Source organism: Molossus molossus, unplaced genomic scaffold (genome assembly GCF_014108415.1).
Source record: "Molossus molossus isolate mMolMol1 unplaced genomic scaffold, mMolMol1.p scaffold_m16_p_18, whole genome shotgun sequence".
Taxonomy (NCBI): domain Eukaryota; kingdom Metazoa; phylum Chordata; class Mammalia; order Chiroptera; family Molossidae; genus Molossus; species Molossus molossus.
The window spans coordinates 23,993,316-24,008,809 of NW_023425353.1; the positions used below are offsets into that span (position 1 = coordinate 23,993,316).

Sequence of the window (15,494 nt, forward strand, 5' to 3'; positions counted from 1 at the left end):
ATGTTCCGACTGTATTGAGCCTCGAAAGACGGGGGCCATTTGGATGGCCATTTTGCCTAGGAGAGAGGAGATCTCAAGGTCACATTTATTAAGCACCTGTTCTGTGCAAAATGCAATGCTCAGTCTTTCCGGGTCTTCGTTTAATTCGCAAAGTTGCCTGGTGGAGTGAATTTCACTCACCCCATTTTACAGCTGGGGAATCGGAGATTCAGGGAGGACAGGTAACTTTTCCAAGGTTCCCCCAGTTTCTAAGCAGAAGAACATGGATTCAGCAGTCTTCCTAGAAGTATAAAGCCTGCTTGCTCTCTGTTCCAGGAAGAAAGGAGGCTGGGTCCTCTTATTTATTCCCTCTGTGTCTCCTTGAAGCCAGGGATAAGATCCTATAAAGGTAGCTAGACAGCCCGCCAGGCCTTAGACCGTGTCCCCAGCAATGCCACATGTAGGTGTGGACACGGGCTGCACCCCCTGCCTTACCCTGGGAGGGGCCGCACTAAGTGGACATGGGTGCTGGCCGTCCCGGGTGCTGTGCCCTGTCATTTCTCATAAAAGGGAATGTGGCCCAGTTACCAAAGGCAAGAATCAGGCACAAGGTCTGGTCTTTGCTCCCCTGAGGAGGGCAATGACCTTTACTTGAGGGGGTCAGGGCACTCAACTTATCCTGGGTGTGAGGAGGATATTGTAGGACTCAGTCTGATACCCCAAATCCAGAGTTTTATGGGAAAAGGAGGCCAAAAGAGGGACACATGAAACTGTTACACTAGAACTACACTGGTAGCCGCCGCCGTTTACCATCCTGCAGTGAGCATGCGTGCTGGGGTAGCAGCCACAGTTCAGCGGGCGTGCTGTGAGCCAAGGGTAGTGCTCAGGGTCCGACTGAGAGCTCCCCCACCCAGGGGCGGTGGGGTTCAAACCAACCTCAGACAGACGCCAAGTTCCTCTTCCCTGCTTCCCAAGGAGTATTCCTCTGAAAGTCAATAGATATTGTGCCATGGAAGGGTCATGTGGCCATGTAAGTTTGGGAGACATTACAGCGAACAAAACTAAGAGCCTTTAGACACAGCGGTTCTCAACCTGGGGGTCAAATGACCCTTTCACAGGGATCGCCTAAGACATAACAGTAGCAAAATTACAGTTATGAAGTAGCAACAAAAATACTTTTATGGTTGGGGGTCACCACAACATGAGGAACTGTATTAAAGGGTCACAGCATTAGAAGGTTGAGAACCACTGCTTTAGAGGCTAAAGTAGTGGTTCTCAAACTAAAATCACCTAGAAGGTGGGTTCAGATTCAGAGGGCTGGGTCCCACCCCAGAGTGTCCTCCTTAGTGGGCAAGTAGGGCCTGAGACTCTGCATTTGTAATGAGTCCCCGGGTTGATGCTGATGCCGCTCTGGGGCCCACACTTTGAAAACCACTGCTAAAGAGTGTTAAAAATGACCTTACTGGCATGGCCTGTGTGCTCAGTAGTTAGAGCATCAACCCGCACACTGAAGGGTCTCGGGTTCAATTCTCAATCAAGGGCAAGTACCTGGGGTTGCAGGTTCAACCCCTAGCCCTGGTCAGGGCATGTGTGGAAGGCAACCAATCAATGCGTTTCTCTCACATTGATGTTTCTCTCTCTCTCTGGCCGTACATATCAGGTCAGCAAAAATGATCATCTCACCAGCTGGTCTGCGGTGAGGGTGCAGGAGATGATAACCCAGGCATTTGCTGGATTGATTTGGTCTCCTGGCTCATGGGTCCAACTTGGAGAAAGCTGCTCACTACTCTCACGTTCTTTGAGTTATCTGTGGGGAGTTTTGAAAACACATAGCTTTATACCTGACTGTGACCCCAGGTCCCTTGACCACATGACACTCAGCAATCTGGACCACACGCTCCTACTTTTCTCTGTGCTGTGCTCCATCCGCAAGGAAGCCAGTTCTCCTGTGAGCTCACTTGGCTCCATCCTGCTGCAGCTTAGCCTGTCACAGTCATGACCTTCCTCAGAGACCTTGGGAGGGGCTCAGTTGGCGAGAGCAAGGTCGAGCTACCGAGCCTCCCCCTCAGCCCCCCACCGAAGTGTCCTCAGAGGAAAGGGTTATACCAGACCAGAGGAGCCTCATTGCCAAGGCCTTTCCCAGCTCACCCGTGTGGACTTCCCACCCTCGGACTGAGTTCTGCGTGAAGCCAGATAATGGAGGGCCAGTCAGGTTGTGGGGACAGTGCCACTGGAGCCCGACCCATCCCACCGGCCAGAGCGGGCCAGTTATGTGGATCTGAGCATAGTTCACAGATCTGCACCCCACCCCCAGCTTTCAACCCCCAGGCCTTCAGACGGGGACCCCTGACAGGACAGGCGACCTAAAATTAGCTGTAGCACATCTGAGAATGAACCCAGGGGCTGTTACACGGAGGTTAGGAGGAGTGGGCACCACAGGTATGGCCTTTGAGTAATCCCTCCACAAAGGCAGACATATCCCAGGCACTAACTCACCCCCTGCCCCTCCCAAAGCATGACCTTTAAATCACAGAGGCCAATTAAAAACCCCAAAATATTTCTCCTCCCTCTCTTGCCCTCACTTGCCCCACTGTGTGCGTGGACGGTGGGAACTGTGGACTGCATAGCAGGCCCATTCATCCCTTTGAATCCCCCGAACAACCAGTGAGAGAGGTTGGTGTTGTTATACCCATTTCACGGTTGTGGAGCCTGAGGCACAGAGAGGTTCGAGGACTTGCTGATGGGAGGTGGGGCTAGGATTCCATCCATGCAGCCTGAGAAGTCCCGGGTGGAGCCCAGCACTGTGGGTACAACAGTGCAAGGGGTGTGGATTTAGGTTAGCTGGGGTGAACAGCAGTGTTGAGTAACAGCCCCGCCCAGGGGAGAATCTGGGGGCCTCTTGTCCACGTGCCAAGAACAATGGAAGGACTTGCCTGCCCCACCCTAGTCCCACCCACTGTGGGTCTTGGGGGCTTCACAGGGTTCCGTGGCCGGGGAGTTGCCAACTGGAGCCTTTCCCACCAGAACGGTGAAGCCCAGACTGCCTTTCGAGGCCCTCCCCCCCCACCGCTCCCACCTGGACGGAGCGCGGACAGTGACCTCCTCACTGCTCTGATGGTCGTGAGGTTAACGTCTCCAAACCGGTCCCTGCGTTTAGAGAGCTTCGTGGATATTCTCTCAGAAACGGAAATGTGCAGATTTCCTGGGCATGGTCATTTTGCCCAGGCATTTCCGTCCTTCCCTACACCCCAAACTTGTAACTGAAGAAGGGGGAAATAAAGCCAGAACATAACATTTAATGTAACCTCCACCCTTAGTATTTATTATTCCTGCCAGCACCCTCCCCCGCCTCCGCCCCCCCCCCAGCCCTTCCCCACATCACCCCTTTTCCAGGCCAAGCCACGCCAAAGAGTGACTAAGAGGAGGGGGTAGGTTGAGACGAGCGGAGACCTTCCTTGAAGGTGTAAAGATCTGTTAATTTGGCCCAAATTACATTGTGGTTCCCACCCCCCTCTTTCCACAAGAGGGTACAGGAGAGAGACTGGAGGCCTGGGTCCCCACCTTCCGCTGCGTCTGCCCCCCAGATGAAAACTCACAGCAGCTGGCGACTCAGCCGGACTGTAGCCCCACCGAGGGACATATTTGTGGGCAAGGGACTTCCAGATCTTTGTCAGAGCAGATGTTTGGTTTGTGGGCTTGGCGTACTGGCCTGCCTGCCTGCCAGCCCCTCTCTGGGAATGTGGAACCCCGGTTCCAACCCCCACCTTGCACCCCTCTGAGCTGCAGGACAGGAGGGTCCGAGGCCCAGAGAAACAGCCCTGAGAAATCACCATGGTTACCAGGCTTCTCATCATCGGCCTCCCTCCTTCCTTATGGTGGAAATATTTTAATAACATTGAGGGAGTTATGTTTTTCACAGAAAATTCCCTTTATTCCACTTTTTATACTTGTAAATACTTTTCCATGTTGCCACATAGGCCTCCCAAGCATTTTTTTTTTACTGAAGTGGACCGCATAATATTCCATTGACTAAAACAGGGTTGGCAAACTTTTTCTGTTAAAGGAAGAGAGCGACTATTTTAGACTTTGCAGCCATACTGTTATCAGAGAAATTGGGGTGTCCCCTTCCCCCCACTGGGTGCTGGGGGTGGAGTTCTTACCATATCTCAGGAAAAAGAATGTTCTGAGACTCTCAAGGGAGGATGAGTGATTTTTGTTTGCAGAGAATTACATCCCTGCGTTTCCAAAGTCCCATTTCCCTTAGTCCAGTTACAGAAGTGTAGCTGGGGTTTCGGTAGAGCTAAATGCAAAGCCAGTGTCCAGAGTTTCTGTTCCATGTCGGGGCCGGATCCAGTTCAGCATCAGGCCAGTTACAGCCCATTAGGCCACTCCATGCGGGTGAAGGCAGGGGAGCGCACCCCCCCCCCCAAGCAACAAGGGTCCCAAGAGCACAAGAGCGAGTTTCTTTTTTTTTTTTTAATTAATTAATTTTTGTTACAGATGTTTCTCCTTTTCCTTCACTGATTTCCGGGAGTTTCTTTGTTTAGGGGATTATATATCCCAAATCTCCCCACACTTGCAGTGACCACACCCATTCTGGCCAATGACCTCTGTCCCCGGGTGTGATGGACAGCAAGCACCTTTGCTAGTCCCCCACCTTTACTGGGCATGTGTCCTCTTCCCTTTGCCCCCTTCCTGTTATTAATAACTAGGTTAATTACAGCAGTATCGACACGGTCTCAGTCACAACTGCTCGCCTCTGTCCTTGCGGCACTGATGCAGCCAGTGTCTCAACAGGCGAGGACGGCTGTGGGCCAATAAAGCTTTATTCACAGGCACAGGGGGTGAGCTGGATGTGGCCCATGGAGGTAGTTTGCTGAACCCAAACTAGAAGAACCATAAAGAATAGTTTTAGCTTTGTATGAATTACTTTGGTTTTATCTGATTTTATTTTGCTATTCTAGGTGAGTGGGTGGTGGGATGATGATGATGATGATGATGATGATGATGATGATGTCATCTACCATTCATTGACCACCTGGGTTGTGCCAGGTACTGAGCCGGAGGCTTCAGAACCCTGTCACTTTAATCCTAAGAAGTATCCTACAAGGTGTATTATCCCCTTCGTAAAGACAAAGACATTAAGAAGTTCTTAGGCAAGTTAAAGAGTGTTTTCCAGCTTTAGGTCACATAACCTATCAGTGGGCAGTGAATCGATTTAGTGAATTACAACCAGAATTTTTTTTTTTTTTTGAGAGAAACAGAAGTGCTTCAGGGGTAGTAAATATTTTTCTGGGCCTTTTGTCTCAGGGATGTGTATGTGTACGTGTGTTTCTGTACTACATCAGGCCATAAAATGTATTTCCTGCTCTGGATCACAGATTTAAAAAAAAAAAGGAGAGAGAAACACAGGAAATTGTCCAGTCACCCAGCTGGTGAGTGGTGGAACCGGAGCTGGAGCTCAGGCCCGCGTCCCCCCAGCCCGACGTGCACTCCAAAGACTGGGACTCCCGCCGCCAGAGCGCCACTACGGAGGCGCCGTGCCAGGCTGCTGCCCAGTGATGACCCCTATGAGTCTTTTCCCTACCAGCAGCCTCCTTTTGCAGAAAGTCAGCCACAAAGCTGGATCCGAGAACACCCCGGGCTGACATTCTCCTTTACAATAATAGCATTTAGGAAGCCTTCCTGGTTCCATTTCCCCCTTCACCAAATACCCAGGGAGGGAGATGGAGCTAGAAATGTCAAACGCCTTAGCTTGCATGCCAGAGAGCCCCATATTCAATAACGCGCCCCAAGAGCACGCACGAAGCAAAGTGGTTGGCCAGCAGCAGGGGCCTCCGTGTAAAGCATATCCCACGAGCCAGGGCCTGCCACCTGCTTCCCATGAGGAAAGTGAGGCTCAGAGAGGCAGGTGACCTGTCCCAGGGCTGACCAGAGATGAAGCCATGGAACGGAACTCATTCCACAGGCCACGACCCTAAGCATTGCGCCCCGGCCTGCACGGGCAGGAGCCTCGGGAAGATGACGGTTTGGGGGGAACAGCCCGCAACAGGCTAAGGATGCCAGAAATGACCCCAAGCCAGAAAAGAAAAGGAAAAATAATGACTCTGGGATACGTGAGGCTGCAACTCGAAGATGGTGAATAATCACCATAAGAGGAAATGAGGAGTTACTGTTTATAAATAAATTGTTGAGCATTTGTATTGGAAAGAGCCCAGTGCCTGGACCCGAGGCCCTTGTGTTAATATTTACTGTGTTGTAAGGGTGAGATCCGCACAAGGCACTCTGGGTTTAGACTGGGAAGGCCTTTGGATAAGAGCCTTCCAGAGGAGACAGCAGGATGGGCACAGGGCCTGGCAACCCTGGCGGAGAGATTATTGCTGGTTCAGAGGGCTGTCCATATCTGCTGACCCCTCTCTGAAGGCCAGTGTGGCTTGGTCCTTAAAGACAGTTCTTTGGCCATGTAGCCCTTGGCCACTGTCCTTAATCTGCTGTTGCCTAAAATACGTCGTGTCCCGAGAAGTCTAAAGATTCCGTGCTCACCATGGATGTGCCCTTTACCTAATGCTGCCTATCAAGCCTCCCCAGATGGAGAGGCTTCAGACAGTAACCTGTCTGCTCAGAGACCGGCAGTGTGGGCAGGGCTCCGCGGGGACCGCCCCTCGGTCCGCCTGGCACAGTTGGAGCAGCCACGGGCTGTGAGGCTCCCTCGCTCACACGTCTGGCCTCGATGCTGGGAAGACACAAAAGCTGGGGCTGAGCCAGCAGTCACTTCTGTGTGTCTTCTCCACATGGTCGCCCTCGCCTGGAGGCCTGTGGGCTTCTCTGCTGCCTGTCCAGGGCCAGGGTGTGTGTAGTGACAGAGGGAGCCCAGTGGAAGCTGTGTTGCCTTTTATGACCTTCCTCGGGGATCCACAGCATCCCTTCCATTGACAGAAGCAAGCCGTTAAGATTGGACCACAGTCAAAGGAAGGGACTTAGATACCTCACTGGTGGGAGGAGGGTCCAAGAATTTGCAACATCATTGTCACACACTAAGAGACCCCAACCCTGCAGGGTCTTAGCGTCTGAGGCAGCTGAATCTAAAACATTCCTTGGCTTTCTCAAAGCAGGTGTTTTTACAGATTACAATGGCCCGAGCACAGAATTTTCCCTCTTTCATCGACACCCTTTTCATTAAGACTCGCCACTTGAACAGGGACAGGGCAAACCTTCCATGGCACAGGGAGAAGCATCACGTTTGTTCTACTGATGACAGGTTTCTGCCACATGCCCCCCAACCCCTTGCCCCAGGGAGCAGTCTGTAAACTAAACTATATAGCATAAGTTGCAAAGAGTCTCATCAGCAAGCTCTGCTTGTTTGTTTGTTTGTTTGTTTGTTTGTTTGTTTATTAACTTTGGGAGAGAGAGAGAGAAACTTCCATGTGAGAGCAGACCATTGATGGCTGCCTCCTGCGTGCCCCTATGGGGGATCGAGCCCACAACCCAGGCATGTGCCCTGACTGAGAATCGAACCAGCAACCTTTAGGTGCATGGGACAACGCCCAACCAACGGAGTCACACTAGCCAGGGTGCAAGCTCTGGTTTTAGATAGTGGGGAGTATGAGTAAGAACCAACTAACATGCTAATGATAAATGTTCTTGTTTTTGCCTTTTAACATTGTCCCAGGGACCCCTACTTGACCACACTCTCTCCTTCTCGGGCCAGGTGACCTACAAGGACCACATACGGCTTTCTTTAGAATAGTGTAGAATTGAAGCATGCCAGGAATTCAGATTGGCTTTTGCTGTAACTAAATCAAACTGGTTGTATCGTTTTTGCTGAGTTTATTTATAAGATCATTTTTAAACACTTTATGACAGTAGTTCTCAAAGTGTGGTCTCCTGACCACATCAGCACCCCCTGAGAACTTGCGAATCCCTCTGCTCCATCCCAGACCTACTGAATCAGAACCTCGGGGGTAGAGCCAGCGATCTGCTTTAAGCCCTCTGGGAGTGCTGGGCAGACTCTGGTCTGAGAATCACCGTCTTCTCGGGGGTGGGGTTGGAGAGGGATCAGAGCAGACCCGCGAGGCCAGGCACAGCTGTAGCTGACTCTGGGGTAGGGACCAAGTAATGAGACACACAACTCGATGCCAACCTACATGCTAGCAGTGTTAGGAAAGGAACCCCAGGCCTCCAAAGCAAATGCGGATCCCACCTTGAACATGTCTTTGTCATCTTGGGAAAGTGATTTAACTCCTCCGAGCCTCGGCTTTCTTACCTATAGGGAGGGCTGGGGTTGGGAATAACAGGAGATTTTAGCTAATTATTATTGATCCCTTATAAAGTCCATTAACTCTGTTATCCCATTTAATCATGCAACAACCCTATGATGTTGTTAATATTATTATAGGAATCCCTATTTGACAGGTGAAAAAAACTACGGCGCAGAGATGTTGGGTAACTTGCCCAAGGTCACACAGTTAACCCCCCCAAACCATCCCCTGAAATTTAGAAATTATAAACCTCAGTACCAAAGACTGTAGAAGTATTAAGTTTGTACAGAGAAAGGTGGGAGCAGGCTAGGCATTCAGACTCTTCGTTGCCAGCCTTCCCCTGGTGGCTGGGGCATCCAGGTGACAGCCAGGATGCTGTCAGATCTGTCTGTCTTTGAGATGAAGGGAAAGGGGCACAGAAAGCAGCTCAGAGGCAAGGAGGAGAAAATTGGTTCCTGACATATGCTGACAGGCCTTATTACTCAGACATCTTACTTTCATAAAATGTCAGTGACACTGTTTACTTAGAAGGGCTGGCTCCTGTTAGCAACGAGGCCAAGAGCCAGGGATGCTGGGGAAACCGCGAGGGAAGACACGCCTCAGAGAGGCCCTTGACGAGGGACCTGCAGACGGCTGAGGAGCCGCGACCAAGCACGGGAGCACGAATCTGCTTTCCTCCACGTGCCACCAGAATGATCACCCTACAGTGCAACCCCAGCGCGGCACTCCTCACCCCAAGAACCAGTAATGGCTCTCCAGCACCTCCAAAGTGAATCCCAACCCAGAACCTGGGTGCAAAGCCACCCATGATCACCCCAAACTGCCTTTCTGACCTCCTATTCTCCACTTCCTTCTCTGGGTCACGGGTACCTGCTGCTGTCCCAGACCCGCCAGGTGCACCTGTGTCCCTCTCCCCTTCCCTCTGATGCATCCTGGTGACACCCCACCCGTGTTGTGGATTGACAGTAAGTTCCTCCGTGGCAGGGAAGGACTGGAAGTTTCGTTCTGTGAAATTCAGAGAGACAGACACAGAAAACTCGCTTGGTTCTGGAGCAGCCTTTGCCAAATGGGTCACACGTCCCAGCTATGCTGAAGAGATGGGGAGAATAAATGAATGTTGATTCATCACTCACTTTGGGTTTAAACCCTCTGAAGGGTCGGTTCCAGGTGAGGGGACTCAGCCTGTGCAGCGACACAGGGTTCTCACACCGCTCGTCCTGTGGGTGTAGTTGAAAGCACAAATCCAGCACATTCTAAGGAACAGCGGCAGGCTGGCAGGATCGGTTAGCCAAACACATCTCTTCCCTCGACGTTCATTCGACAGCCACCGTGCTTGGAGACCGCTATGGGCACGTGGACGTTCTTGGTCATTTGTTCTTTCCTTAACTTCCACCACTTTGATTTTATCTCCTCTTCATACGCAGGAATCTATTAAGTACATAATTAAAGTATTTCAATGAAGAACACTGTTTAGGCTCTTAACATACATCTACTCATCCCTCTAGGGCAAAACAGGAACGGCTTCAATGGGGGTGGACATGGAATTGCTGCTTAGTAAAGTTCTCATTCCAAGCCAGCTCAGCACATGGTTTCCGTAGGAGCCAAGTAGTCAATATCTCAGGGGTGCAGGCCGAGGGCCAAATCAGTGATACTGTGTGGGCACTTCATGTAACAGGAGAAAAGACAAATTTCCCCAAATTTTTTGTATTTGTTGTTCAAAATACAGTTGACCTTTCAGCTTCAACAGCACAGGTTTCAACTGTTTGGGTCCTCTACAGTTTAACCCCATGTTAGTCAAGGGTCAATGTATTTTCAGTCTGTGGTTGGCAGTCCAAATATGCAGTCAGTTTAAATTATATGCCAATTTCCTACTGCACAGAGCGTTGGCACCCTCAACCCTGCCCCCTGCCGCATTGTTCAAGGGTCAACTGTATAATATTATAAGTAAGCACACGTTTTTGTAATATAGGTTGTACTAGTCAGACCAGGTTGCTAGGTAGCTTAAGCAACAGAAATGTGTTTTCTCACAGTTCTGGAGGCTGGAAGGCCAAGGCCAAGGTGCTGGCAGGGTTGGTTTCTGCTGAGACCGCTCTTGCCGGACCGCTGACGGCCGGACCGCTGACGGCTGGACCGCTGACGGCCGCCTTCTCACGGTGCCTTCACACGACCTTTCCTCTGTAAATCCGCAGGGACAATGAGAGCATCTGCCTGGTCTCCGGTCTGTCCTCCTCTAAGGGCACCAGTCCTGATTAGGGTCCCATCTTTACGACCTCACTTAACCTTATTTACCTCCTTTTATAAAGGTCCTGACTCCAAACACATTGGGGTTAGGGCTCCCATGTATGAATTCAACACAGACATTTGGTGGAGACACAATTCAGTGCATAACACAGGTCTGCTAGTGAGAAAAATGGAATTCGTTTCTGAGAAAACATTCCACTGAATTGGAATTCCTCTCTGGTGGGTCCTACAAGCACAGGCCATGGCAGGTCTGGCCTCACCAGTTTGCCAATGCTGATCAACATGTAGCCCAACAAACCTTAGCTTTGGGGCCCATGTTCGAATTCCGGCTTTGCCTCCTATCAGTATGTTACTGAGCAGTTGCCAAATCTCTCTGAACCTGTTTTGCCATATCTTGGGGGAAATAATGATTTCCCTAAAAGGAAGATCTTTCTCCTTCTAGAGTTAACTCTCTAGGGTTTCTCTAAGAGGTATTTATAATGAATGAGCACGGTGTTGGACACAGATCTGCCCTAAGGAAATGATAGCCATCATCATTGTCATCTTCATCATCGTCATCATCATCGTTAGAATTTTGAGGAGCAGGAGATAACTCCAAAATGACTCAAAGGAGTCTATGGATTGAGTATTACTCTGGGTAGGATGTGATCTGGTTGGCAATTTACCTCTGGTCTTCCTCCCAACTTAATAACATCGGTGAAGCCCCAATGGAGGGAGATCCTATGAAATGCATGACCAGTCTTCCTCCAAACTGTCAAGATCACCAAAAACAAGGCAAGTCTGAGAACTGTCACAGCCAAGAGGAGCCCAAGGAGACACGACAGCCAAGTATAATGTGGTGTCCTGGATGGGGTCCTGGAGCAGTAACGGGACCTTAGGCAAAATCTCAGAATATCTGAATAAAGTTTGAACTTTAGTTAATAATAACATATCCATATTATTACTTTATCATGACAAATATACCATATTAATGTAAGATGTTAAGAACAAAGAAAACTGTGGGGTATATGAGAATGCTGTACTATCTTCATGATTTCTTCTGTAACTCTAAACAGTTCTGAAATTTAAAGGTTATTGAAAAATAAACATACGTGGGTAAAAATCCGCTCAAAGTGCAAGGTGGACCAGTGGGTTTTCATGTAGCAAGGACAAAAGGTTGATTGATAGGGTTCCAAATTCCATATTAACTGACATTTGGGAAACGACCATTTGAATTTTGATGTAGAATCAAAGAAAACTATACACAGTTTTCTGGAAAGGCAGTTAAAATACTCCTCCTCCCTTTTCCAGCTTCATATCAGTGTGAGGCCAGATTTTCTTCAGATACTTTAAAGAAAACAACATTATGCAAAAGATGAAAACTGGAAGCAGTTACGGGAACCCAGAGGTCCTCTACTGAGCCAGTCATTCAAAAAACCTGCAACAATGTAAAACAATGCCACTCTTTTCTATTTATTTTTAATTACAAATATTAATGTTAATGTATTGGCTTAATTTTTAATGAAATAATATATAATTATTTAACTTTTTGTTTTAATTACTCTTATGGTAAATATCAATAACTATTACCCATATGAACAAAAGGTCTTTGTACCTTTTTTAAGAGTATAAAGCGTCCTGAGAACAAAATGTTTGAGAGTCACTGTGCTAAACAAGTACTTTGTTTAGTCCTCACGACAACCTACTAGGTCGGCAATATTAACCCACTTTACAGATGAGAAAACTGAGGAGCAGAGAGGTATAGCAACGTACTCAAGGTCACCCAAGAGTAGAGAGACTGGAGTTGAAACTCGAACCCACAGCAGTTTGCTCTCCTGACTACCTTGTATCTTTGGGGTCCCCCACCCCCACAGGTCTGTGAGCTCTGCAAGGGAGTAGCACCTGCCGACAGCCCCGTGGTCTACTCGGACAGGGCCGGCTACGACAAGCAGTGGCACCCGGCCTGCTTCGTGTGCGTCAAGTGCTCCGAGCCGCTGGCGGACCTCATCTACTTCTGGAAGGACGGTGCTCCCTGGTGCGGCCGCCACTACTGCGAGAGCGTGCGGCCCCGGTGCTCTGGCTGCGATGAGGTGAGAGCCGGTGCGGCTGTGCAGGGGGCCCCCACTGCTGTGCGAGAGGACCCAGGGCCCGAGGGGAGCATGGTGTCATTCGTGATGTGATCCACAGACGGGAAAACTGAGGCTCGGGCCACACTTTCGCTCTCAGCCTGTTTTCGCATCTGCAAAATGGGGCCGATATTGGTTTGCACCCTTGGGTGGTTGGATGGGGCAGTCACAGTGCCTGTCCCGTCTTGTCCTTGGCACCTAGTAAATGCTCAGAAGAACATCACAGGAGGTGGAACAGGAGGCAGGTACCTGGCTCTGCATCTGTGACTTGTGTGGTTTCCCAACTCCTGTGCCTCAGTTTCTTCCTTATAAAATGAGAAGGACAGCAGTGTCCATCCATGGGGTTGCTATGAAGGCAGATGAGACACTGAATGAAAATATTTGGCATGGGCCTGGCCACGTAACTAATAAATGGGAGCTGCTGTTAGTCTTAGGATAATGTTATACAATATGATACAGTAACACCACAGTAACATAACACAATACAATACAATAGGTAGAGATGCTATGAGAGGGGTTCAACTCTCCAATATGGGTTAAGACTAGAGGAACTCCAAGGTATAGTAGTAATGACAATAATAATTGTGAACTACTGTCTGCATGCCTTTGGTGACAGGGAACTCACTACCTTCATCTGTGGCACATATGAGGGTCTTCTGCATTTCAAGCCAATATCTGCCTCCTCCCACCTTCCACAGTTGGTCTCCATTTGAATGAAGGCTTCTGACCTAGTCACTTGCCATCAGGTGATATTGATAAAGGGACAGGCCTGTCAGCAGGCCAGAACCTCAGCCTCGTCTTTGTGAGGACAACGGTATATTCGCTGTAGCAACACTCTACCCTTTATAAAGGGCTTACAGTGGGTCAGTAATTTGCGACATCCTTCATGTGGGATGTGCCATTTATATCTCACAACAACCCCATAAGGAGAGACAGTCGTCATGTCCACTTTACACGTGAGAGGAGTGAGCTCAGAGAGGTCAGTGGCCGTGGCATTGGCCTTGTGTCCATCAGGATTCCAGGCAGGGCAAGTGCAGCAGTTCATGCAGCGCTCGTCACGTCCCACGGGGTGGGCAGTATTCACAGCCCCACTCTACAGACGTGGAAACTGAGGCACAGGGAGGCTAAGCAATTTGCCCCAAGTCACAAAGTTGGGAGGGACAGAGAGAAAAGCATCAATGTGAGAGAGACACATCAACTGGTTGCCTCCAGCATGACCCCAACCAGGGCCAGGGACCGAACCACAACCAAGGTACGTGCCCTTGACCAGAATCGAACCCGTGACTCTTTGGTCCATGGGCCAACACTCTAACTGCTGAGCCAAACTGGCCAGGGCGCAAAGCTAAGTGTTTAAGTGAGGCTTCATACCCAGCTCCTGTTTGACCCCAGCATCTGAAGGCCTGTCCCACAAGTATACTATTCTGCTCTTTCTGAGCTCAGGGTTCCTCGCCGTATGCATATTCCAAAATGTCACTTTGTCCCGAGCCTGAGTGACCCTGTGTGCTCATGCTCTTGACCACTGGCAGCTTGGCTCTCGCTAGGCTGTCCTCACCGAGGTATTTAATATTGTCTCAGAACACAACTGGGCTTTGCAATTACCCAGAGTGTCTCAGAGCCTAGATAAGTAAAACCTGCTGATGGTGGAGGACTTTTCTTTCCATCTGAGGAGCTGAGATGCAACCATGACCTTCACCAAATTCGGTACTTAGTGCCTCAAATGGGTGTCAGGTTTCTCCACTGAGACACGGAAAGGTCAGAACAAGAATAGGTAGGACGAACCACCATCCTCCAACTTGCCCTCCATACACAGTCTACCAGGCTCATTTCTTCTGCTCTCCCCAGATCATATTCTCAGAGGACTACCAGCGTGTAGAAGACCTGGCCTGGCACCGAAAGCACTTTGTCTGTGAGGGCTGCGAGCAGCTACTGAGCGGCCGGGCGTACATCGTCACCAAGGGTCAGCTTCTGTGCCCAACTTGCAGCAAGACCAAACGCTCCTGAAGGGCCGCCTGTCCGTGGCCGGGATCCACAGGTGCACTGAGGCCATCCTGAGGGTCTGACATGACAGCCAGCAGGCACCAAAAACAGTGATATTGTTTTCAGCGAGAATATATATACGCATATATTCTAGGTCGGGTGGGGGACCTGTGAGGGTCCATAGTTTCAAAGTCAGAGATGTCCTGAGAAGGCTTAGGATGGAATTATTTTGTCTTTGTTGCTGTTGTTGCCCGGCTACCAACTAAAGACACAATTGGCATCCTGCAAGGGATCTCTAGGAGGAGTTTCCCAGAATGCAGTTCTGAGTGAGCGGATCACGTAGCGGTAGAATGCGCGTGCTTTTTCATGAGCCTGGGGGCTCCTCCAGGAGCGGGCTGGGATTCCAAAGATCGTTTATTGCCTCCTTTCAAATGGAATTTGAATTTTAAGTAACTTTTTGGCATGATAAACATATCAATAAACATTTTATGCAGTTCACATACGCCCTTATCTAATTATTTACATAGAGGCAGCGATTCTGTGGCATCCACTGAGCCCCGTAACCAGAATGCTGGTGGCCTCTTCATCAGTGCGTCTCCTCCAATTTCTTCGGGGAATGTAGGTCCTTGGAGCAGAATCCCCATCCCCAGTTTCAGGCTTCCCCAGATCACTGATGGAAAAACATGTGTAAAATCACATGAGTATATTCATAGTGTACCAAAAAAGCAGGCTCCTGGGAACTGATGAGCTGCTTAAAGAGAAGGGACCGGACTCCACTACACTCAAAGCCCAAGCAGGTAATGAGTGAACCCCTCTGGGTGCAATACCAGGTAGAGAGTTGGAGAGCCACCAGACACAGCCGCATGGGCCATGGTGACTCATGTGGACAGACCTACTAGATTTTTATGAGAAATCATTCCATTTTTAAATGTTG

The 15,494-nt window shown here is 49.7% G+C and overlaps 1 protein-coding gene across 1 annotated transcript in view; it reads left to right on the top strand.

The window, feature by feature from the left end:
• The window catches only part of LMCD1 (LIM and cysteine rich domains 1), a 58,127-nt gene extending 43,076 nt beyond the window's left edge, over positions 1 to 15,051 (top strand). The window contains exons 5-6 of the mRNA XM_036266909.1: positions 12,332 to 12,547; positions 14,426 to 15,051. Of these exons, the coding sequence (XP_036122802.1) occupies positions 12,332 to 12,547; positions 14,426 to 14,584 (375 nt within the window). The 3' untranslated portion in view covers positions 14,585 to 15,051. The remainder of the gene's footprint in view (positions 1 to 12,331; positions 12,548 to 14,425) is intronic.
• The last annotated feature ends 443 nt before the right edge of the window (positions 15,052 to 15,494 follow it).